Source organism: Mobula hypostoma, chromosome 1 (assembly GCF_963921235.1).
Source record: "Mobula hypostoma chromosome 1, sMobHyp1.1, whole genome shotgun sequence".
Taxonomy (NCBI): Eukaryota; Metazoa; Chordata; class Chondrichthyes; order Myliobatiformes; family Myliobatidae; genus Mobula; species Mobula hypostoma.
Window position 1 is genome coordinate 142,428,267 of NC_086097.1, and position 26,339 is coordinate 142,454,605.

The 26,339-nt window shown below is 40.7% G+C and overlaps 1 protein-coding gene across 1 annotated transcript in view; it reads right to left on the reverse strand.

Annotated features, from left to right (window-relative positions):
• Nucleotides 1-5,834: 5,834 nt before the first annotated feature.
• The window catches only part of LOC134351074 (myosin light chain 3-like), a 31,929-nt gene continuing 11,424 nt past the window's right edge, over nucleotides 5,835-26,339 (reverse strand). Inside the window, exons 4-7 of the mRNA XM_063057124.1 lie at nucleotides 21,764-21,937; nucleotides 14,873-14,950; nucleotides 7,063-7,123; nucleotides 5,835-6,049 (exon numbers count right to left, since the gene is read on the reverse strand). Of these exons, the coding sequence (XP_062913194.1) occupies nucleotides 7,095-7,123; nucleotides 14,873-14,950; nucleotides 21,764-21,937 (281 nt within the window). The 3' untranslated portion in view covers nucleotides 5,835-6,049; nucleotides 7,063-7,094. The remainder of the gene's footprint in view (nucleotides 6,050-7,062; nucleotides 7,124-14,872; nucleotides 14,951-21,763; nucleotides 21,938-26,339) is intronic.

The window sequence follows — 26,339 nt, forward strand, 5'->3', positions numbered from 1 at the left end:
TGATCACCCATGTCATATAACACAGCATATAACAAACAAAATTAATTTTGCTGTCTAGCAGCTTTTTTTATCCAAGCATTTTCAATACTGTTTTTCACAAGATATTTGAAACAGTGTTAGCAAGTTTAAGTGCAAGTTGTAAATTCAAACTGAAGACTGGAAGTTGAAAGGTGGAGACACAAAAGGCTGCAGATGTTGGAAGGTGACAAGTGGAATTATAGCATCTGCTGCCATTTCTGTCCCCAAAAATATCTTAAAGAGATTTGCTTAGAAAACTAACAAGGCAATTTCCTAAGTGGCACCTGCCATGAACCAGCATCTGCATTACTATCATTACTGCCAAAAGAAAAACATTCTGTAGGCATGCATCCTCACATATAAAATTGAAATTAACGTAAAAGAGGACTTAGATTCAGAATGTTTTTCTAGGGATGTAACCACTATATAATACAAGGGTTGCCTGTAGTTGCATTGCATATGTGGCAGAGTTTGGACATTCAACCCAAACAGTCTGTGTCAGGGTTGTTACGCCACTGATCTTTCTTCAACTCAATCTACTGGCATAACACATTACTCCTTTCTCCTTCATATGCTTATCCAGCATCCCAGTAATGCATTAACCCCATTAACTCAACTGTGCCAGCGAGTTTTACATGCTCACTACTCTTGGGAAATATCATATATTAACTTTCTAGATATGTTCTTCTTTCCATATGGAAATATTCCCTATGTAGCCAGTCTGTCAAGAACTTTTACAATTTTGAAGGCCCTGTATTAAGTCATCCTTAGAACCTTTTTCTTCAGTTGAAGAGATCTGGTCTATTGAACCTTTCCTAAAATCCTTGCATTGTTTGCTTCCATTCTTTTAATTCTTTCTCGACACGCTCTCCATTGCTTCCATGTCATTTTAACAATATGACACCATAACTCTGCACAATAAGATAAATGTGATAAGCAAATTCAAGATACATTTAACACATCTTCTCTACTTCTGAATTCTATCCTTCTTAAAATAAAGTCCAGTGCTTGGCTCAAAAAATAAATTGCTGTAGGAACTCAGTGTGTCAAGCAGCATTTTTGGAGGCAAAAGGATTCCTAACATTCTGGGTCAAGACTCTGCTTAGACACCAGTGCTTGGCTCACTCCCTTAAAGGCTTTGCTAATCTATGGTCAACAATCTGCTTCATTAACTGTTTTTCCATAGATGCTGCCTGACGTGTTGAACTAACACTTTTGGCTTTTATTTCACATTTCCAGTATCTGAAGTTTTTTTTTTGCTTTTTGTACAATGTTTAGTGATTTGTGCATTTTTACTTCAAAATGCTTCTCTCCTCTGCTATCTAGATCCAGATCTTCCAAGTAACAAAGTGTAATTAGATTTTGAAAAGACTTTGAATAGCCACTTAAAATTTTACTCAACGCAATAAATGCTGGTTGTATTAAGACCAATATATTAGCTGAGAGAAAGGTTTAAGTGGGTTATTTCCATATTGGCAAACTGCGACTTACTCCTGTTTCTATTTCTTGTGTTCTTATGACCACAAATGCTTCTGTTTCAGAGCCAAGAGTGCTACTGTTTACAGCATTTCTATTGAATTTTAAATGATATCACGTAGCATTGATTTTACTGCACAGGATTTAACAAATTGTAGGATGTGCAACTGGTATTAATTTACCAGTTTCAACCATTAATCACCATAAAAAGCAGCATAATTTTAAAGTGCTATCTGGATATTTTGTCCTAGATTATTGAGTAAGATGTATTTAACATATTAAAATTTGACCCTGTCATTTAGATGCCCACATATTTTTCCAGTGTCTTGATCACTAAAGCAGTAAATTTCTTTCCCAACCACGAGATAAAATGACTACAATGCTGCTGGTGATCTTTTGTAAGCTTTGTGGAAACATGTTGAGACTTTCCTTATTTATTCAGTTAGATACATTAGATTAAAGAAGGAAATGCATTTATAGTTTTCCCCCCCCCATCTGCATGACATCAAAATAGTTTACAGTCAATCAAGTGCTCCTTAATTTAGTGAATGTTGTAACGTGGGGATACTTGGCAGTTAGGGTACCTATACCTTCTAAAAGTTCCAAAAATGGCAGTGACAAGGGCATTTGGAGTGGCACATTAAACAAGCTTCATGTTATAGGCATGCATGTCCTCTGTGTGGTTTATTGGTGGAGCCTATGCCCTTCATGGTCCCTTCCTGTGCTTGCTTCAGACAATGAGAAAATGAATCTATCCAACTAGCCAGAGAGCAAACAGGAAAAGAAATATGATTTCCTCTCCAAATGGAATTGAATTTGTGAGAGTACATTAGAAAAACAAAGAGTAAAATTCACATTAAAAGTAAGCCAATGAATAACTGACTGTAGGTGCAAGCTTAGATCTTCAGTGTGTGAATCCGTAATGGTGTAAATAAACCTTTCCAGAGAGTGCAAAAAAAGAAATATATAGACCATAAGACAAAGGAGCTGAAGTCGGCCATTCGGCCATCGAGTCTGCTCCGCCATTGTATCATGAGCTGATCCATTCTCCCATTTAGTCCCACCCCCTCGCCTTCTCACCATAACCTTTGATGCCCTGGCTACTCAGATACCTATCAATCTCTGCCTTAAATACACACCCAATGACTTGGCCTCCACTGCCGCCCGTGGCAACAAATTCCATAGATTCACCACCCTCTGACTAAAAAAATTTCTTCACATTTCTGTTCTGAATGGGCGCCCTTCAATCCTTAAGTCACGCCCTCTCGTACTAGACTCCCCCATCATGGGAAACAACTTTGCCACATCCACGCTGGCTATGCCTTTCAACATTCGAAATGTTTCTATGTGGTCTCCCCTCATTCTTCTAAACTCCGAGGAATACAGTCCAAGAGCGGACAAACGTTCCTCATCTGTTAACCCTCTCATTCCTGGAATCATTCTAGTGAATCTTCTCTGTACCCTCTCCAACGTCAGCACATCCTTTCTTAAATAAGGAGACCAAAACTGCCCACAGTACTCCAAGTGAGGTCTCACCAGCGCCTTATAGAGCCTCTACATCACATCCCTGCTCCTATACTCTGTTCCTCTAGAAATGAATGCCAACATTGCATTCACCTTCTTCACTACTGACTCAACCTGGAGGTTAACCTTAAGGGTATCCTGCATGAGGACTCCCAAGTCCTGTTGCATCTCAGAACTTTGAATTCTCTCCCTATTTATATAATAGTCTGCCCATTTTTTTCTTCTACCAAAGTGCATAACCATACACTTTCCAACATTGTATTTCATTTACCACTTCGTTGCCCATTCTTCCAATCTATTCAAGTCTCTCTGCAGACTCTGTTTCCTCGGCACTACTGGCCCCTCCACCTATCTTCGTATCATCAGCAAACTTAACCACAAAGCCATCTATTCCATAATCCAAATCGTTGATGTACAACGTAAAAAGCAGCAGCCCCAACACGGACCCCTGTGGAACACCACTGGTAATCGGCAGCCAACCAGAATAAGATCCCTTTATTCCCACTCTCTGCTTCCCGCCAATCAGTCAACGCCCTATCCACGTATGTAACTTTCCTGTAATTCCATAGGCTCTTATCTTGTTAAGCAGCCTCATGTGTGGCACCTTGTCAAAGGCCTTCTGAAAATCCAAATATACAACATCCACTGCATTTCCATTGTTTAGCCTACTTGTAGTTTCCTCAAAAAATTGTAATAGGTTTGTCAGGCAGGATTTTCCTTTAAGGAAACCATGCTGAGTTCTGCCTATCTTGTCATATGCCTCCAGGTACTCCGTAACCTCATCCTTGACAATCGACTCCAACAACTTCCCAACCACCGATGTCAAGTTAACAGGTCTATAATTTCCTTTTTGCTTCCTTGCCCCCTTAAATAGCAAAGTCCAATCTTCCAGTCCTCCAGAACCATGCCAGAATCTATCAGCTTTTGAAAGATCATCGCTAATGCCTCCACAATCTCCACAGCTACTTCCTTCAGAACACGAGGGTGCATTCCATCTGGTCTGGGAGATTTATCTACCTTTAGACTATTCAGCTTCCTGAGTACTTTCTCTGTCGTAATTGTGACTGCACACACTTCTCTTCCCTGCCACCCTTGAGTGTCTGGTATACTGTTATCTTCCTCAGTGAAGACTGATGCAAAATACTCATTCAGTTCCTCTGCCATCTCCTTATCTCCCATTACAATTTCTCCAGCATCATTTTCTATCGGTCCTGTATCTACTCTCACCTGTCCTTTACTCTTCATATACTTGAAAAAGCTTTTAGTATCCTCTTTGATATTATTTGCTAGCTTCCTTTCATAGTTAATCTTTTCCCTCTTAATGACCTTCTTAGTTTCCTTTTGTAAGGTTTTAAAAACTTCCCAATCCTCTGTCTTCCCACTAATTTTTGCTTCCTTCTATGCCCTCTCCTTTGCTTTAACTTTGGCTTTCACTTCTCTTGTCAGCCATGGTTGCATCCTTTTTCCATTCGAAAATTTCTTCTTTTTTGGAATATACCTGTCTTGTACCTTCCTCACTTCTCGCATAAACTCCAGCCACTGCTGCTCTGCCGTCCTTCCTACCAGTGTTCCTTTCCAGTCAACTTTGGCCAGTTCCTCTCTCATGCCACTGTAATTTCCTTTACTCCACTGAAATACCGACACATCGGATTTTGGCTTCTCTTTTTCAAATTTCACAGTGAACTCAATCATGTTACGATCACTGTCTCCCAAGGGTTCCTTCACCTCAATCTCTCTAATCACCTCTAGTTCATTACACAATACCCAATCCAGTACAGCCAATCCCCTAGTGGGCTCAACAACAAGCTGTTCTAAAAAGCCATCTCGCAGACATTCTACAAATTCTCTCTCGAGATCCAGTGTCGACCTGATTTTCCCAATCCACTCACATGTTAAAATCCCCTACAATTATCATAACACTGCCCTTCTGACAAGCCTTTTCCATTTCCTGTTGTAATTTGTAGTCCACATCACTGCAGCTGTTTGGAAGCCTATATATAACTGCCATCAGGGTCCTTTTACCCCTGCGATTTCTTAGCTCAACCCATAAAGATTCTGCACCTTCTGATCCCATGTCACCTCTTTCTAATGATTTGATATCACTTATCAATAAAGCCACGCCACCCCCTCTGCCTACCTTCCTATCCTTCTGATACACTGTGTATCCTTGGACATTCAGCTCCCAGAGATATGCATCCTTTAGCCATATCTGTGATGGCCACAATATCATACCTGCCAATCTGTAGCTGTACAACAAGATCATCCACCTTATTCCTTATGCTGCGCGCATTTAAGTATAACACCTTAAGACCAGTATTTGGTACTTTTCGCTTTGATTGCACTGCAACTCATCCCAATGGCTACAAATTTGCCCCATCACCTGTCTGTCTTTCCTGACATCTTTACTGCTCACTATCTTAGATTTATTTCTGTTTTCCCCTTCCTCCCCGCTATCATTCTGGTTCCAATCCCCCCTGCCAAATTAGTTTAAACCCTCCCATAGCTCTATTAAGCCTTCCACCAGGATATTGGTCCCCTTCAGGTTCAGATGTAACCTGTCCATTTTGAACAGATCATACCCAGAAGAGATCCCAATGATCCAAGAATCTGAAGCCCTGTCCCCCGCTCCAGTCTCTCAGCCACGCATTCATCTGCCTGATCCTACTATTCTTGCCCTCACTAGAACGATTAAGGAAAATTTTAAGGAAAAATTGAATGGCATTTGAAAGAATTATGAAGGGTCAAATCATCCCTTACCTCTATGATCTCAGGAGAGATGTTAGGGAAGCTATAAATCAGTATAACACAGTAATTCCTTTAATAATTTGAAAGGGTAAATTTATTTTACAGAAAAACAATTACACTTTCGGGAAATACAAGGAAATTCTTGGTGTTATTTGGATGAAGGCTTCAGTTCACAGGACGTTTCACAGATACAAATATTCAATGGAATTTTAGGGTTGCTGAGATCATTAAGAGCTGTAATGATGAATGTCTTGTCGGTCGAAAGAGAGGGCAAGGCTGGAGAAGTCTTGGGGGGAAAGAAACAAAAGCTGGAGTTACAGAGCAATAAAGTAAATAGGCAAGAAAAACATACACGAGTACTTCTAGGTTACTTTATCTCATCAAGAATACTGGTGAGACAAAATAATCCCTTCTCACAACCTATCTTGTTCAAAACAAACCAATGCACTACTTGTCTCCTAATTTCGTAGTAGAGGATTGGGAACTATATCTTGCAGTCATACACTGGGCCAGAGAGTATTGGCTTCTAACAACCATAATCAACTTTCTTTGTGCATGGTACGAATCCAACCAGTGGGTAGTGCTTCCTTTAATTCCCATAGACTTTAATTTTGCTAAGGTTGCACATTGCCATTTAGTCAAATATTGCCTTGCTATCATGTGTTAGGCAATACTCACCTTATCTCTAGAATTCAGCTCTTTTGCCCATTTTTAGACCAAGGTTTCAATAAGATCTGGACCTGAGTGATCCTGGTTAAACTCAAACTGAACACTGCTGGGCAAAATCTTGGGAGTTAAATGCCATTTGATAAGTACCTTGTCAAGGGCATTTTCAATTACTTTGCTACTGATTGATAGTTAATCAATAGAGCACCTGTATCTCATCTAACTGCATTTAAAAAAATACTAAAAATATTGACCACATTATTGGTTAGATATCAATTTTGTACCTGTGTTGGTACTGTTTGATTAGAGCAGTTAACTAGTTATGGTACATCTTCAGCTTAACAGTCAAGACTTCTCTAGTTCCATTTTTCTTACTGTTTTTAGTTCTCTCTGCCATTCTCCTGCTATAATCTATTTCCTGAAGACTGGCTTTTTTGAGGAATCAATATGGTCCATCCACCCAGCCCAACTACTTCTTGCAGCAGTGGCTTCTTTAGAGTTGTTAGAAGCAATCAACTCCTATCAGGTCATGGAGAAATCCATCAAGATACCAGGCCTTAACAATACGGAATGCCAATTAGATTAACAAACAATGTCAATGGAAAACATTTTATAATAAGCCAGTCTTCTCACCAAAGAAAATGCTGTTTTGCAGCTCCCAGTTTTCAGCCAGCCATGATGTGTTTTACAAAGGCTATGAAAAGAAAACCACAAAGAAAGATTCATTTGAAAATGTTAAATATGGAAGAGTTCAGATAACAGCATTCATTAACTAGTCATTATCTAATTTATCCCCACCGTTATTCATTTTGATGAAGTGTTGCAATTAAGCTGTGGATTTTAAATCACTGGCAAGGCATTGGATTTATTAGACGGTAAAATCGGCGGGGTCGAGGGGAGTGTGGGCTGCTGCTGGAAGCTGGCTGTGTTTTGCTTGATGCGTGAGTGTGTTTTGGAACCTGTTGAGGGAAAGAGAGTGGGGAAGGAACGGAAATTGCTGGGAGGGGGTCGTGTGGGTCCGGTAATGGCGGACAAGATAAGAGGCGGGGTTGAGGGAAAGAAAGTGGAGAAGGAGAGGGATAGAGACTTGGGACCAGAGGTAGGCAGCTGGGGAGAGGTGGATTATTGTGAAGGGAGAAATAAAGGGAATGAGGAGGTAGTGAGGGGTCGGATGAATAAAAACCAAGACAAAGGGAATAAAAGAATAAGAAATGATAGTGGAGAAAGCTCTGAAAGTGAGGAAGATGAACAAGCTCAGAGAGGAGGAGTTGTCATAATTAGGTTTAATGAGAAGGCTCAGGGACATATGAAGAAAATTAACCCGTTTGTGCTAACAACAACTCTTACAAATAAGATAGGGGAAATAGTATTTGCAAAAGTCCTGAATGATGGCAACTTATTGGTAAGATGTGCGAATGAGGAACAACTTGAGAAAGCACTCAAGCTAAAAGAGATAGGAAAATGCAAGGTGGAATACACTGGGAGGGTGGGAGCACAAAACAGTGGTTGTAAAGGAGTGATCACGGGGATACCAATGAGTATAAATATGGAGGAGATAAAGAGGAATATCAAAGGAGGGAAAGTAATGAATGTTCAAAGACTGAAAACAACAAAGGAGGGAGTGAAAAAGGAAAGTGAATCAGTATTGATTGAATTTGAAGAAGAAAGAGTGCCAAGGAAGGTGTTCCTGGGTTTCATGAGTTACCCAGTAAGGGTGTATGTGCCAAAGCCATTGAGGTGCTATAATTGTCAAAGGTTTGGACACGTGGCTAAAAACTGTAAAAGGCAGAGGAGATGTGCTAGATGTGGGGGTGATCATGAATATGGAAAGTGCGGAACAGGAGTTCAACCAAAATGCTGCAATTGTGGAGGAGCTCATAATGTTGCATATAGTGGGTGTGAGGTTGTGAGATGGGAGACTAAAATTCAAGAAATAAGAGTGAAAAGAAAGATCACTTATTCAGAAGTTGTAAGAATGTCAAGAGAACAGAATAATGCTCCTAATGAACAGGGAGCAATAGGGATACGAGAGATGCAACAAAGAACAAATGACAGGATTTATGTAGACAAAAAGGCTCTAGTAACATTCATTGAAGGAGTGATTAATAGTACTGCTGAGGTAAAGTCAAAAAGTGACAAAATTCAGCTGGTGGTAAAAGCAGCAGTAAACCATTTAGGGTTAGTAGGACTGACATGGGAGGAACTGAGAGAGAACCTCAGTAATCAGTCAAGCCAGGAAGTGTCATGTGTTGGTTAATACTAATTATGGTGATTCTTTTACAATGGAATGCAAGGAGCTTACTGGCCAATAGCCAGGAATTCAAGCACTTTATTAAAGAAATGGTTGTAAAACTGAATGTAGTGTGTATTCAGGAAACTTGGTTGAAACCAACTTTAGACTTTGTGGTATATGGGTATACAATGATAAGGAAAGATAGAAATCTAGGGGGAGGAGGAGGTTGTGCTATGTTAATCAAGCAAGGTATACCATATAGGGTACTGGAGAAAGGAGACGACCAGGAATACATAGTGGTGGAAGTGTGGGAGAGAGGGGAGGGAGTGGTTATAATTAACTACTACAATCCATGTAAAAGGTTGGATTTGGACAGCCTATTAAAGATACAAGGACAAAACAGACATAAAGTAGTGTGGTGTGCAGATTTCAATGCTCATAGCACAATATGGGGGGATCAGATTACAGATCCAAATGGAAAGGTAATTGAAGATTTGATGGAAGAAAGGGATTTGGTGTGTATGAATGATGGTAGCGGCACAAGGATAGATATAACAACAGGAACTGAGTCAGTGTTAGATATTACGTTAGTGTCTAATACCTTGGCTGGCATTAGTAACTGGGGAGTTTGGACTGCTTCAACAGTAGGCAGTGATCACTACCCAGTTTTGTGTTCAGTGGGTGAAAGAGTTGAAGTAAGACCAGGTGGTGGAACCCCAAAGTGGGTGTTTGAAAAAGCTGATTGGGGTAAGTTCCAGAAGTTGAGTGAAGAAGGGTTGACAAAGATTGATATTTCTGGAAATGTAGATGAATTAAACAGTCAGGTGACTTCAGCAATTATCATGGCAGCAGAAGGATCTATACCTAGGAGTAAAAATAGGATGAATAGAAAACTGGTACCATGGTGGACAGAGGAATGTTGTCAGGCTGTAAAAAACAGAAATAGAGCATTCAGGCTAGTTAAAAGAACCCATAATATGCAGCATTTGGTTCAATATAAGAAAGCACAGGCAGTGGTGAGAAGAACTATACGTCAAGCTAAAAGGGCAAGTTGGAGGAGTTTTTGCGACTAGGTAGGAAGAACAACACCTGTGGGAGAGATATGGGGAATGATTAAGAGGATGGGAGGAGATAGAAGGGAATGGGAATATCCAGTAATGATATCTGAGGAGGAAACTGCAGTCTCCAGTAGGGATAAGGCTGAGGTCATGGCCAAGTCATTTGTACTGATACACAGTTCAGAAAATTTGTCTGAAGAAGAAGGGAAAGAATAATGAGCCAACACCCAGGTGTGTTAAGCAGGAGGGAAGGAACAGATGATATAATTGATGATCCATTTACATTAGCAGAAATGGTGAGAGCAATAAAGAGATCGAAACCAACCTCCCCAGGGAAAGATCTGATATGCTCTGTGATGCTAAAAAATCTAGGAGAAGGAGCGCTCTTGAAGTTGCTGCATTTTTATAACAGAGTGTGGGAGGAGGGAAGATTACCAAGTGCATGGAAAGAAGCAGTAGTAATTCCAATAAGGAAGCCTGGCAAGGATCTGTCAAAACCCACTAGCTACAGACCAATTGCATTAACATCAAGTATATGTAAGATAATGGAAAGGATGATAACAGAAAGGTTATCATATGAGCTTGAGAAAAGGGGAATGCTGGCAAGTTATCAGAGTGGTTTTAGAAAGGGAAGGAATTCCATGGACTCAGTGATTATGTTAGAGACTGAAATAGGGAAGCCCAGGCAAATAGAGAGTCAGTAGTGGCAGTGTTCTTTGACATTGAAAAAGCCTATGATATGATGTGGAAGGAAGGATTATTAATTAAACTGCACAAGATGGGGGTTGGTGGGAGAGTTTTTAATTGGATTAAAGATTTTTTGTTTGGTAGAAAAATTCAAGTTCGGATTGGATCAGAATTATCAAAACAGTACATAGTGGAAAATGGCACACCTCAAGGTAGTGTGATTAGCCCATTACTTTTCATGATTATGATCAATGATGTCTTCACAAAGGTACCAGTGGATATAGGTAGGTCACTGTTTGCGGATGATGGGGCCTTGTGGAAAAGAGGCAGGAACATGGACTATATAATCAGGAAACTACAAGAAGCAATTGATGAAGTGGTGGAGTAGGGTTATGATTGGGGATGTAGATTTTCAGTAGATAAAACTCAAACTGTATTTTTTACCAGGAAAAGGGTTGAGGTAGGGAAGAAGTTAAGGATGTATGGGGTTGAATTAGAAAGGGTTGCATCATTTAAATTTCTGGGAGTTATATTTGATTCACGATTAACATGGGCAGACCATATCAGGAAAGTTGAGGAGAAATGTAAAAAAGTAATAAATGTGATGAGATGTTTGACTGGTAGGGAATGGGGAGCAAGTTGTTCAGCTTTGAAGAGAATGTATGTGGCTTTAGTAAGATCTGTATTGGATTATGGAAATATAGTATATGGATCAGCAGCTAGGTCTCTTATAAGGAAACTGGATGTGATTCAGGCTCAGGCCTTGAGAGTGTGCAGTGGGGCTTTTAAAACGTCACCAGTGTCAGCCCTACAGGTAGAAATGGGAATAATGCCTTTGGAACTAAGAAGGATGCAACTGATGGCAAACTACTGGGCTAACTTGCAGGGGCACAATGATTCTCACCCTACTAAAGGAGTGTTGCAGGAGTGCTGGGAAAATGGGAGGTTTCAGAGGGATACCTTTAGTCGGGTAGGGAATGATATCGCGAAAGAATGTGGAGTGTTTGATCTGAGGATAAGTCCTTCAGTAGTTTATCCGGTTGTAGCTCCATGGAAGCTTGTATGGCCTGACATAGACTGGCATTTGTTAGAGGTAAAAAGGAAAGAAAGATATAAAACAGATAACTGTCATGTGCTGGAAAAGTATAGTGATTATGCTCACATTTATACAGATGGTGCGAAGGAACCTGAAACAGGAGTGACAGGGTTTGGGGTGGTAATACCAGCAAAAGAAATTGGAATCAGCAGAAGAACATCTAATAAGTTAGGGGTGTTTACAGTGGAGATGCTGGCAGTGTTGGTTGCGTTGCAATGGGTGCAGAAAGCCAGACCATCCAAAGCATTGATATGTTCAGATTCATCCTCAGTTCTAGCAAGTTTAAGGTCTTTTCACACAAACAGTCGGCAAGATGTACTTTATGAAGTCCTTCAGTTAGTTACAAGAATTGCAAATCAGGGAGGTCAGGTAAAATTTCTATGGGTTCCAGCACATGTAGGGGTGAAGGGGAATGAGAGGGTGGATGAGTTGGCAAAGAGGGCGTTAAAGAAAGAAAATGTGGAAATGCACATTAGTATCAGTAAAGCAGAGGTTAAGTGTGTAATCTGGGAAAAAGTCAACCGAATGTGGCAAGAAAGGTGGGACAGGGAGGGGAAAGGGAGGCATCTATATCAAATACAAAAGAGTGTTGCAGTTACTAGGGTAAGTAATGGAAACAGAAGAGAGGAGACTGTGGACTAGGTTAAGGCTGGGACACTGTGCATTAAACAAAACATTGAAAATGATAGGGAAACACCAGACAGGATTGTGTGAGGAATGTCAGGAAGAGGAGTCAGTAGAACATGTAGTTCTGAGTTGCAGGAAGTATGGGATACAGAGAGAGATGATGAGAATTAAACTAAGGGAATTGGGGATGCAGGAATTCACATTAAAAGGGTTGCTGGGCATGGGTGAGAGAGCACAAGTCCGGGTATTTTTAGTGTTTTTAAGGGGTACAGGGGTTTTTTATAGAATATGACGAATAAACAGGAATAGGATACTAGGATGGTCAAAGATGGGAGGGTGAAGTGTAGGTTTGTGTGTGTGTGTGTGTGTGTGTGTGTGTGTGAGATTGGGTGAAGGGATTTAGAATGTATGTCTAGTGCACATTCTGGAGCAGAGGGTGGCGGTAATGCACCATTAAGCTGGATGCCAACCGCCGTAAAACAAGATACAGACAGACAGGATTTATTAGACATATACTGGTCTCTGGAACAATCCTGATGTCCAATAAAGCTGGCATTGAATTCTGTACAAACCCAAGGAATTAAAGTAATTGTTGGATACTATTGAACTGAAACCAAAGGAATACTCTGCAGTACTCTGGTCATGGATACAAAAGATTCATAGTGTTGTCCTGTTGACCTTTTAAACAATGTAACTATCAGATTATCACATTGAGCAAACTTTCTGTTCATTGTATCAGTGAGGCTTTAAAGCTACTAAGTTTATTTTGAACTGGACTCTAGTTTTATTAGTCAGCTGATACAATTTGGCCCAAAATGTGTAATACTGGTGATTAACTATTGCTCTGGGTCAAGAATAACTCAGGATAAGTGTAGTATCCATTAATTCTGTCTCAACCATTATGAAATAGGACATAATCAATCTGAAAAGACTGATCGTTTTCACACAGTTCATCTCCGACCAGGAATGAATTAATAACTGTTGCCTGGAGAGGTATCTCGTTCACCTGGATCTGAGAACATTCAGTTCACAAAGAAGCATTATAGACAGCTGTCAAAAAAAGGCTTACCTCTCATCAAATGCAGATGGATTAAAACACAGGCTCAGCTTTGTGTCAACTAAACTCCAAACATAAATGAAAGTGGAACATGTCTCTGAAGATTTGTGTGTAGCTATAGTTAGTTTAATACTGCCAATTGAAGGAAACTGTTACTGTGCTTTAACTCACTGCTCTACTCTCATGATGATATAAGTCAGCACAGCTCAAGTGCCATACATAAATTAACATATGAAACCCTATTGTTGGTAAAATCTCAGGTGGCGATGAGGAGGCGGGCAGGAGTCAGATAGCTTGGCTGGTTGAGTGGTGCCACAACAATATTGCACGCAATGTCAGCGAGACAAAGGAATTGATTATGAGCTTCAGGAAGTGGAAGTTGGGAGAGAGTTCTCATTAAGGGATCAGTAGTGAGAAGAGTGAGTAGCTTTAAGCTCCTGGGCCCAACATACTGATGCAATCACAAAGACATGCATGGCTCTATTTCAACAGAAGTTTGAGGAGATTTGGTATATCACCAAGACTATTGTGAATTTCAATAGAAGTATGGTGGAGGGCATTCTGACTTGTTGCATCACAGTCTGGTAAGGAACCTCCAACGCACAGGACTAAAAGAGGCCGCAAGAGCTGCAGACTCAACAAACTCCATCATGGGCATTACTCTCCCCACCAGCAAGAACATTTTCAAGAGGTGATGTCTCAAGAAGTGTCATCCATCATTATGGACCCTCACCATTCAGAATATGGCCTCTTCTTGTGACTACCATCGGGGAGGAAGTACAGGACCCTAAAGATGCATACTAAATGATTTAGGAACAGCTTTTTCCCCTATGCCATCAGGTTTCTGAATGGTCCTCAACATTACCACATTATTCCTTTTTTTTACACTATTTATTTTGTAATTTATAGTCTTTGCACTGTACTGCTGCCACAAAACACACATCTCACATCATGTAAGATACAATCACAAAGAAGGCATGCAGAGGCACTACTTCAAAGTCAGAGGAGATTTGGTATATTGAAATCTGATCCTGTGTTGCCTTTGTCAACATAACATTTTCCACCTCATTATTAACAAAATTTTCCTCTTGTAATTAATTTGGTGCTCTAACCTTCTCTGACCACATACTCAACCAAGGGGCTATTTTTCTTACGTTTAACCAAGGGGCTATTGTTTCTAATGTGAACCAGCACAGTGGGAGAGGTTAGCAGGGTGGGGGTGAGAAGGGAACAGTGTCACTGTCAGCTAGATATTCAGCTGTGAAAGGATATTACAACAAAATCTTACGACCACAGGAACACACATACTTTCCAAAGGGAATAACAGGCTGCCAATCAGGACAGGAAACCTGGAGACATTTATCACTTAATCACAGAACATGTATTTAGAATGGCACAGAAATAGAACAGGTCCTTTAGCCCACAATGTCTGTGCCAAGCATGATACCAAATTCAACTAATCCCTTCTGCCTGCCCACAATATATATATTCTCCATTCCCTGTGTATTTATGTGCTCATCTAAAAGCCACTTCATTTTGAAATGATGGGGCCATGTGGAGTAGAACCAATACAAACCACATTTGAGTCTGCTGGGGATTTACAAGACCATTATAGCTTAGTACGACAAAGCCCATTCTCTTTGTCCTATAGAGCCCTGCTCTTGACGCTGTTATTAATGACTTGCCTTCATAGTTGATGCATCCATTTGCATCCTCTTGACCAGCCAACAGTTGCTCCACTTCATCCTCTGTCAACTTCTCACCTGTTGGTGAAATTTGAAGGGAGATGTCAGCACAAGGATAGGCCCTCACTGGGAGTAATAACCACAGAGTCCAAATCCATTATGATTACTTTTACTCTTCTCTCATTTTCTCCCCTCACACATGCCTACTCCATGTTGAAGATGAAGATGCTGTGGCAGAGAAAGTGGCAAATGTCATGCAGGTGTATCTCATGGAGGGTGCAACAAGGGTTGAAGGATTTGGTTCGGCTGCATGGGATTCCAGTGATTGAATCTCAGCCAGTCTTTAAGGTGGGTTAGCAAAATTACTCTGGGCAATCTGAAATGGGAAATTAATTCAAAGTTTATCCACATCACAAGAATTAGTCTTTAAAAATGGTAGAAAACCCATTATTCTTCAGAGAGAATCTGAGAGCAGAGTTGAATTCGGTTAGCAAGATAAGGAAAAGAAAGGAAGGTGGGATCTTTACTAGGGTTCCTACTTAATAGCTCTAAAGTCATTAAGTCCCAATCACAAGAATTGCACCTTAATTGATGCATTTCTACAAAATTTATGGAATCAATAAGAAAATACTCCATCAGTAGAATTTATTGATATTTGGTATTAATTTATGTGATCCAGATAAGCTCCCTCCTTCCCCTTCAACTAACACTGATCACCTGTCACCTTCTTCCAAAGAGCACCAACTGCCCCTCCCCCCCCATTCTTGATGGGGAACCCACTGACTCTAAGTGTACGGAATTAATTCCTTCTGGGAGTGTCACCTGATATCATTAATCTTGCAGAAGGCAAGCTCCTTTCGTGGCATACCAAATAACTCAAAATTGACAGAACCCAGTTCATTCAGCTCCCTTCCTGTTTCAGGATGTTTGGTGGCGAATGTTTGTCCAAATATTTAATTGCATTCCTCCTGTCCCGCCAGCTACAGCTGAAATATAACCAAAGACTTGTTTATTTATTTTCTTCTGGCAAGCAGACTGAAGCTAAAATTACTTACTAAAAGGATTGTATGGAAATGAATACACATTCTCGGATGACACATTGTACAAAAGGGAGGGACATTCAAATATACTGTCATTTTGATGGTACCATTTGCCTTTTCAGCTAAAATTAAAAATACTGTATGCAGTCTTCAAAATACAACCGGGCGTTCACTTGTGCCTTTACTAATATTCCTCCCACAACTACAAAATAAGATGACACAGACTAACAAGTCATTCTTTCATTTTCTGTTTGAGAGACATTTCTGTGCACAAATTGATTGCTGTGCTACAGCTGTGACTATATCTCATTACCTGACTGAAGGGTATGAGAGATGAAAAAAATAATTTAAACACAATTTAGCAGCTCACTTTTTTTTCTAGGCTATTGGTAGTATTACAGTTTTGATGGGTTTATTGTATTTTATTTGTACTGGCTATATGAGCTGACGTCTGACCCATCAGCAGATTAATATTACTGACAGTGAGGCTGGAGTGCAAATATATTTGCTCCCATGATGTTAATATACTCTATTAATCTTCTGAACATTTCAGGTGTTTGCAGAGAATGCTGTCTGCTGAGCCAGCAGTTTCTCTGTGGTTGATTGGTTGCTGTAACTTTCTGCAGCTTTTTTGATGGGGATAGAAATGTTAGCTTATATCTCAATCCTGGTTACCCTCTAATAAGAATGTGCAGGTACCTGTGGGTATCAAATTAATGAGAGGACTAGATTCTACTTTGATGTCCTCTGTGGTGCAATTGGAAGCTGAAGCTCAAGGGGCAATTGTACAATTAAAACTGGGTGACTCAGCTCTTCATGATTCTAATTTCTCCTTTTTTTTGGAACCTACTTTCTTAAGTGGGCAAAACGAAGATCTCCCTAAAGCTAAGTGTTCCTTCTTTAAACATGCATAGAGGGTCCAAATATGCCATTTCACTGAACTGATTGTAGAAAGACAAACCAAGCTAAAATTCTCTTTCAGTTTTTATTTTATATAGTGTGTTGTCTGATCCTATGGTCATTTATTAACATTTCAGGATCTGCAAATCTAAAGTTAAAAGTGATTGCCGGTTTGAGAGAGATACTTGCATGCCCTTGTGTTTCTACTAAATTATTACTTCCCTTTTTAGTTGCAATGGCTCACAAATGCAAAAACAAAACTTTAAATGCATGAAGATTTCCCTGCTAAGCATTAGGCGACAATTCTTTGACATTACTTCTGACTTTTTTTCAGTGAAAGGAGACACCATCACCTCCAAGTCTCAGCTATCCTGACTTAAACTTAGGCATTTCCACTGGGTTCAAGTCTGGGAAGTTCCATGTTTGTCAGCACTATGACACCCTCACAACATAGACTGTAGCAGTTCAAGAAGAAAGCAGACTATCATGTTCTACATTGTTCATTGAGAGTGAACAATTGAACCTAATGGCATTTCTTTATTACTGTAAATATTAACACTCTCATAAACTAATAATATTGCAAGATAGAGTTGAAAAGGAATAATAATTACAATAACTGTTTCTGGTAACTAGGCTTTTGCTATTTATTATATATTTACCAACATTAAGTCAGTCATTAATACTGTATAGCTTTAGGTCACTGTCAATAATGTTGGACGACATCTTGTCCTCATGTCTGCTGTGACGTAATTCCATTTTAGATACTCTGACTTAATACCCGAAACGGCTATTGTCCCCCCTCCCACTCCCTCTAGCATTAAATTGGCAGATGTCTCAAGCAGGTGCAAGTAAAAGGACAGTCCTTCTAATCCATTCAAGGGCATGTCGATTCAGTAATGTCCTTCTTCCATATTGGGGAACTTTCTGAATGAGTTAAATTCTCAGGATCAACGAGGAATGGACATATCCTTGTAAGCTTGGAACAGAGCCCTGTTTGGGTTAATCTCTCATTATGGCAAAGCTTGGCTCTACCACTGTGCTAAATCCTTACTATAATCTCAGTGGGATCTCTTTTACAAGGAAGACCAAGGATAAGAAAAGCAATTGAGTATATTGAGGTCCATTACAACCATGTCAATTATCTTCCTTTGAGTACCTTATAGTGTTCATTTCATTACCTTTCTTGCCAAGATATTCAAAACATTTGTTCAGCCTTGCCATGCAGAAATCTTTCAGTGTCTGTTCTAAATTTATATTCCACCTGTGTTCTTTTACAATGGCATTCAGAGTAATGAATAGCACATAGACAAACGTGGCCAGTTTTAACCCACACAGGCAAGGAGGTACGTAGCATACTTTCACAGACTTAATTTTGTTTCTGGACACCATTCTTATTGATTGCAAATTCTTCCAGCTTTCTTAAATAATTCTCAAGTGGAAATTAACAGCTAGTAGTCAAGGTGCTTGGCTTATTTGGAAAGGAATTCAATAATGATTTTAAAAGGAGCAAAATAAAGGATGTAGGGAAAGGCTAAAATGGATTCAGTACTGGCACCAGTGAAGTGAGCTGACTAGATTACTGTAACTTACGTGACTCTTTAGGGTTGCAAATTGTAAGCTCCTTCCAAAGATGCGGAGGTAGGCAGTGATAATGTTTTGGAGCAAATAATTAAGAAAATAATGGGTTTGCCTATGAAAAATTATGGGAAAATGGATGAAAGTTGGCATGAATTTGCTAAAGACAGATTAAGTCTGACCATCTTCACTAGGGTTTTGTTGAAGCAAAGGACTGGTATTGATGAAGATACAGTTATTGGAATTTTAAATGTCAGCATGATGCATCTCTGACCAACTGTGATGTCTTGCAGACAGCTTACAAAACTATTGAATACCCTCCTTCTTCCAGATGCCACTTCTTCTTCTGAACTGCGATTGATTGCAGCCTGCAGTTTCCCTTTTAAGAATGTATTTTTTTTTTGACTAGCTGAGCAATCTGGTGCTTCTGCTATCTCCTGAGCGATTTGGCATGAATTACAAGAATGGTCGTCCCTGGGTGTGGCTGTGTCGATTCCTAATGGTGGACCACAACCCTTGGTCAGCTCCATTACGCTGCGTCATTCGAAGCGTCGAGCAAGATTGAAATGAATGAGGATGAGAACATAAAACAAACAGGTGTTCAGTGCCATCCACCTGCATTTGACCAGTCTTCCCCTCGCTGCTGCCAGCTGAAGCAACAGGAGTCTTGGGTTCCATCTGCAAGATTTGATCACCTCGGCAACTCATGGATGTGGACTCACTTTTGGCTGCGGTTTGATGTTTAATGTCCTCAGCACTGAATATACTTTACTATTTGCACAATTTGATCAAGGCACTTCATCGTGGAACTGGATCTGCGGCTGTGGCCTGCAGCCATTGACACAGTGCCAAACTGACTGACTCTGTGGCTGTGGCCACGGCCACCAGTTCCTGGATCGGCTTCACTCACCTCGGTGGCTCGTGGTTGTGCATGCACTTTTCGGGATTCTGCAGTGTGGAGTTTAATCAAACACGAGTTATTTGTTCACTTTTTATTTTTGCACTTTTGATGGTCTTGTTGTGTGGGGTTTTTCCTTAATCGGGTTCTATGGTATTTCTCTGTTTTTTCTTTTGAAGTTTGAACTCAAAAGTAGTTCCCAAAAGTATCACATGATAGAATTTTAAGAAAAATAAAGACCATGGGATTATAAGGGCAATGGTACAGTCGATATAAAGCAGGGGTCCCCAACCTTTTTTGCACTGCGAACCGGTTTAATATTGACAATATTCTTGTGGACCGGCCGATCCGCCGGGGGGGGGCGGGGGCAGTAGGATTGCCAACGGACAAGAGTAGCGGTCAAATACGTTGTGTTTACCCATTAAGACTACAATGACCATGAAGCCTTGCGCGGGCACCAGTGTGCATGCGCGTCGTAATGTACCGATTCCCCCCCCCCCCCGCACCACAACTCCTTTTTGGAGATTCTGTTCAGGGGTGGGGGGTGGGTAGTGTTAATCACGACCGGAATGTAGGTGATAAGTGGCTAATACACTCAATTTCGTTTCTAAAAGGGTTCATCTAACGAATTTAATATTAAACACACAGCGCATATTTTCCTTGCATGAATATAGTGATAAGTCAATTATCAGGGGAGCTTGAAGTAAGTGTTGAACGAACTTCCAGTAGGAATGGCAGAAGCAGTTTCGATATTATCATTTAAAGAAAAAATAGATAGCTATATGGACAGGAAAGGAATGGAGGGTTATGGGCTGAGTGCAGGTCGGTGGGACTAGGTGAGAGTAGCGTTCGGCACAGATTAGAAGGGCAGAGTTGGCCTGTTTCTGTGCTCTAATTGTTATATGGTTATATAAGTAAGTCAAAAACATCATAACATTTTAAGTAACGTTTGGATATTAAACACACAGCACATATTTTCCCCGTATGAATATATAAATCATTGAAACACACCAATATTGCTGAATCAGTGGGAGCCCTGGGCTTGTTTTCCTGCAACAAGACGGTCCTATCGAGGGGTGATGGGAGACAGCGATACTCGAAGGGGGTTCCTTATGTCCAGTCTATTCCGCAATTTAGTTTTCGTTGCATTCATTGCAGAAAACTCCGCTTCGCAAAGATATGTTGAAAATGGAAGCAACGTTTTCAGTGCTTTCGTGGCTATCTCAGGATATTTAGCCTTGACTTTGATCCGGAATGCCAGCAGAGATGTTATGTCAAAACATACTTTTCAGCCCGCCATCATTTGCAAACTTGAGGAGTTCATCTCCTTCCCGCGCTGACACGCATGACGCGCAGGTAAAGACCTCGCATGTGTAGTGGCTCAACAGTGCGTGACAGGGAATGAGGAAAGGTGCAGCTGACTCATATCGCCAAATCATATCGTTTCCTCGCGGCCCGGTAGCATATGCTTTGCGGCCCGGTACCAGTCCACGGCCCGGTGGTTGGGGACCGCTGATATAAAGGACAAAAGGAGTTGATTTTCCAACTTAAAGAAAATATGCAGTGGTGTTCCCATCAATTAGGACTGCTATTCATACTTATATACATTCATAAACTGGGCTTTAATATGTGGCATTATTTCAAGTCTGCACATGAAAACAGCTTGAAAATAAAGTATGTTCTGTGAAGAATAACAAACTTAAGGAAGATATAAAGAGTATTGACATGGGCCAACAGATGGCAGATGAAATTTAGTGCAGAGGTAGAATGAATGAGGAGCAGCAAAATACATTACACAGTACAATTTTAAAGGAAATGCAGGAACAAAGATCAATACAAACCTTTGACCATGTTTGAACAAGGATGTCAACTGGCTTCATTAAAAGACTTCAAGCACAAAATGAGTCTATAAATCTAATCTATTGAACATTAATTAGGCCTCAGTCGCAGCAATGTGTTCATTTCTGAGCATCACATTTCAGGATTGTTGCTAAAGTCTTAACAGATGCTGTCAGAAATGAAGATCTTAATTTTTATGACATAACTGGACAAGTAAGTGTTTTTCTCAGGTTGAATTAATCCAATGAGATAAAGAGCATTATAACGTTCTGTCAGCTTTATCCAGCAGTAGTGATAAATTGGAAGTTAGCTCATTTTTCTCAGAACCAGAGTTGGAAGTGGCTACGTGGTTGTAGTGAGATAAGAAACAACAGGTTCACACTGTGACATCTCTAATAGCATACAGAGCCTCAATGGTAGGCAGAAGAGCTGGATGTTAATATGGTAATAGGAGATCTAGAGGCTTAGGCTAAGACTCCAAAATATCCAGTGGTAAGACCTGGTCAAGGGATCTATAATGGGGAGTGTAGTCTATGCATGAACTGTCAGGAGGAATCAATTCCATGCTTCTCTGTACCATACTGACCTTTGAAATTATGCATTTTGCATCTTTTATCACTTAATCCTAAAATTACATACCCAATGTAGCTAAGACATGGCGAAGTTCAGCTCCCATTACTGTGCCATTTCCTTCCTTATCAAATACTCTCAGACCTTCAACGAAGTCTTCAAATGTTCCTTGATCCTTAACTTTGCAGATATGTTGATGCATTGGCAGAAAGGTGTCAAAGTCCAACAGCTTGTTGTTCATATCTGTAAAATAAATGAAGACAAGATTACCTTACAAATAACATCCACATTATGCACAACATTGCATAAAGCATTTTTAGATTTCAATACTTGCACACTGGACAATGTCTTCCACTGTAACTAAAACAGAAGATACTGGAAATACTCAATAGGTCAGACAGTATGTCTAGATACAGAATGAGGTCAATTACCTATTGTAGCACATGTTTGTTTTGTTTCTCATTCCTCTATTTTCCCTCTATTTATATTTCCTTCAGAGAGAGTAGCATGAACATCTTCACCACTGTCCTTTAAATCAATGCTATTCTAAGTCATCCATTTTCTCTTGGTCTTCACCCTCCCACATTTATCACTTTGGTTTTCCCCATCCCTCTCCTTCTCTGCAATTTAGAACATGTAGGCCCTTTCTAGTAATACCTCAATGGACAATCCCCTCTTCCAAGAATGAATTCATTACAATTGCCTATGTTCTTAGGTCTGGAAACCCAAACTGGACACAATATTCAGCTGTGATTTCTCAGGGGCTACATGCTTGCAGTAAGAACACTTCAGTCTTGTACTTGCATCCTGTTACAATAAAGACCAAAATACCTTTTACCTCCCTAACTGCTATACCTGTATGTTAAATTTCAGCAATTTAGTAACACGGACATCTAGTTTTATTTAAACTAACACCTTTCAATCGCTTATCATTTAAAAATGTCTCTGTTTTTATGCTTTTGTTTCTACTAAAGTGAATGAATTAATTTTTTTCAACACACACAAAATACTGGAGGAACTCAGCATGTCAGGCAGCATCTATGGAAAAGAATAAACAGTCTACCTTTTAGCTGAGATCCCTCATCAAGACTGGAAAAGAAGGGTAAGATGCCAGATTAGGAATATTGACGTGGACTGGACTGGCAGAAGGTGAGGGGATGGAAGATCAGCTAGACGGTGATAGATTAAGCCACTGGGGGGAGAGGGGGGATGAAGTAGGAATCTGTGAGGTGACTGGTGAAAATGGCAAAGGACTGGAGAAAAGGAATCTGATAAGAGAGGCGAGTGAACCATAGGAGAAAGGGGAATGAGGAGGGGTACCGGGGGTGGCAATAGGTAAGTGAGGAGAAGAGGTAAGAGGCCAGAGAGGGGAACAGAAGAAGATGGGGGAGGGAAGAAAAGAAATTACTAGAGAAATTGATATTCTTGCCATCAGGTTGGAGGCTACCTAGACGGAATATGAGGTGTTGCTCCTCCAACCTGAGTGTAGCCTCATCGTGGCGGAATAGGAGGCCACATGTTGAAATGGGAACAGGAATGAGGATAGGAATTTAAATGGTTGTCCACCAGGAAATTCCACTTTCTGATGTCCTTTCTCAGTTCCTTTGTCAAAAATACTATTCCCTTTTCTCAGTTCCTTTGTTTCCACTGCACCTGTTCCCAGGATGAGGCTTTCCTCTCCAGGACATCAGAAATATCCTCCTTCTTCAAAGATTGAGGTTTCCCTTCCTCCACCATTGAAGCTGCCCTCACTCGTATCTCCTCCATTTCCTGGATGTTTGCACTCAACTAATCTTCCTTAACAGGGATAGAGTTACTCCTGTCCTCACCTATCACTCCATGAGCCTCTGCATCCAACACATCATTCTTCACAACTTCCACCATCTTCAACAGGACCCTATCAGCAAACACATCTTTATCTCCCCCTCACTCCCCACCTTTCATAAGGATCGCTCCCTCTGTGATTCCCTTGTCCGTTCATTCCTCCCCACATATCTCCCTCCCGGCATGCATCCCAGCAAGCGGCAAAAATGTTACACCTGCCCATTCACCTCCTCCCTCACTTCCATTCACCTCCTCCCTCACTTCCATTCAGTTCCTTCCAGTCGAGGCAACAAGTCACCTGCAAATTTCTTGGGTTCATCTACTGTATCAGTGCTCCCGACACAGCCTCCTCTACTCTGCTGATATCTGACATAAATTGGTTTTTGTCGAGCACCTCTGCTCCAACTGCAAAAAATGGAATTTCCTGATAGCTAACCGTTTTAATTCCTATCCCCATTCCTGTTCCGACATGTCAGTTCATGGCCTGCTCTTCTGCCATGATGAGACAAATCATGATCAGATTCTTCATCTACGGCCCTTTGACCATTTCACCTATCACCCCACAGCATCTTACATCACCCCACTCCCCCACCCACGTGGCTTCACCAACCACCTTTTAGCTGGTCTTCCCCCTCCCCCATCTTCTTATTCTGGCATCTTCCTCCTTTCTTTCTAGTCCTGACGAAGAGTCTCGGCCCAAAATGTTTACTGTTTAGTCATTTCCATAGATGCTGCCGAACCTGCTGAGTTCCTCCAGCATTTAGTGTGTTGCTGTTTATAGATAGATAGGTATACTTTATTAATCCTGAGGGAAATTTGGTTTCGTTACAACCGCACCAACCAAGAATAGAGCGTAAATATAGCAATACAAAAAACCCCAACAATCAAACAACAAAATGCAAAACTATGCCAGATGGAAAATAAGTCCAGGACCAGTCTATTGGCTCAGGGTGTCTAATCCTCCACGGGAGGAGCTGCACGTTTGATGGCCACAGGCAGGAACGACCTCCCGTGCCGCCAAGTGTTGTATCACGGTGGAATGTGGCCGAAGTCCAACAGTAAAAAGTTCAATACTCAGTCTGCAAACACGTTCCTTGATGGTAATATACCCCGGATTGCACCATCCGTTTATCAAACATGATTATAACCTTTCGTAAATCCACATTGACTTTGCCCAGCCCTGTTATTACTTTCTAAGTATTCTGTTACCATAATAATTACTTACACTTTTTTACTACTGTGGATGTTCTGCATTTTATAGTCTTCTCCCCTCTTTTATAAATGGAATGGGATTATATTTGTTAACCTTCACTCTGTGGAAACTATTTTTTAAAAATCAATGGTATTTTGTATCCACCATCTCTGTATTTAACTCTTTCAAAATCTTGGGATATAGTCATTAGATCCTAGAGTCAGAGATGAGAAGTACAGGACAGAAACAGGCCCTTCAGCCAATCTATCCCATGCTAAAACCATTCAAACCGCTTACTCCCAACAACCTGCACTGGGACCACAGCCCTTCATAGCCCTACCATCCACATACCTATCCAAACTTCTCTTAAGCGTTGGAATTGAGCTTGCATGGACCACTTGTACTGGCAGCTCATTCCACATTCTCATGACCCTCTGAGTGAAGAAGTTTCCCCTCATGTTCACCTTAAACTTCTCACCTTTCACACTTAAGCCATGACCTCTGCTTGTAGTTCCACCCAACCACAGTGAGAAAAAGCCTGCTTGCATTTACCCCATCTATACCCCTTACAATTGTGTGTACCTCTATCAATCTCCCCCCAGTCTTCTACGTTCTAAAGAATACAGTCCGAACCTCTTCAATCTTTCCTTATAACTCAGCTCCTCCAGTCCCAGCAATATTCTTGTAAATTTTCTCCATACTCTTTCAACCTTGTTTACATCTTTCCTGGAGGTAGGTGACCAAAACTGTACACAATACTCCAAATTAGGCCTAACCAACGTCTCATACAACATAACATCCCAGCTTCTGTACTCAGTACTTTGATGTATGAAGGCCAATGTGCCAAAAACTTTCTTTATGACCCTATCTATCTGTGACGCTACTTTCAACAAATTATGAACCTGTATTCCTAGATCCCTTTGTTCTACCACACTACATAAGACCAGAAGACATAGGAACAGAATTAGGCCATCCAGCCCATCGAATCTGCTCCACCATTCCATCATGGCTGATCCCGGATTCCACTCAACCCCATAAGCTGCCTTCTTGCCATATCCTTTGATGCCCTGACCGATCAGAAAACAATCAACTTCCACCTTAAATATACCCATGGATTTGGCCTCCACTGCAGTCTGTGGCAAAGCATTCCACAGATTGACTACTCTCTGGCTAAAAAAAATTCCTCCTTACCTCTGTTCTAAAAGGTCACCCCTCAATTTTGAGGCTCTGCCCTTTAGTTCTGAATACTCTCACCATAGGAAACATCCTCTCCACATCAACCATATCTAGTCCTTTCAACATTCGGTAGCTTTCAATGAGATCTCCACGCATTCTTCTAAATTCCCAGTGAGTACAGGCCCAAAACTGCCAAACGTTGCTCATATGATAACTCCCTCAATGCCGGAATCATCCTCATGAACCTCCTCTGGACTCTCTTCAATGACAATATATCCTTTCTGAGATATGGGACCCAAAACTGTTGACAATACTCTAAGTGCGGTCTGACGAGTGTCTTATAAAGGCTCAGCATTATCCCTTTGCTTTTGTATTCTATTCTCCTTGAAATAAATGCCAATATTGCATTTGCCTTCTTTACCACAGACTCAAGCTGTAAATCAACCTTCTGGG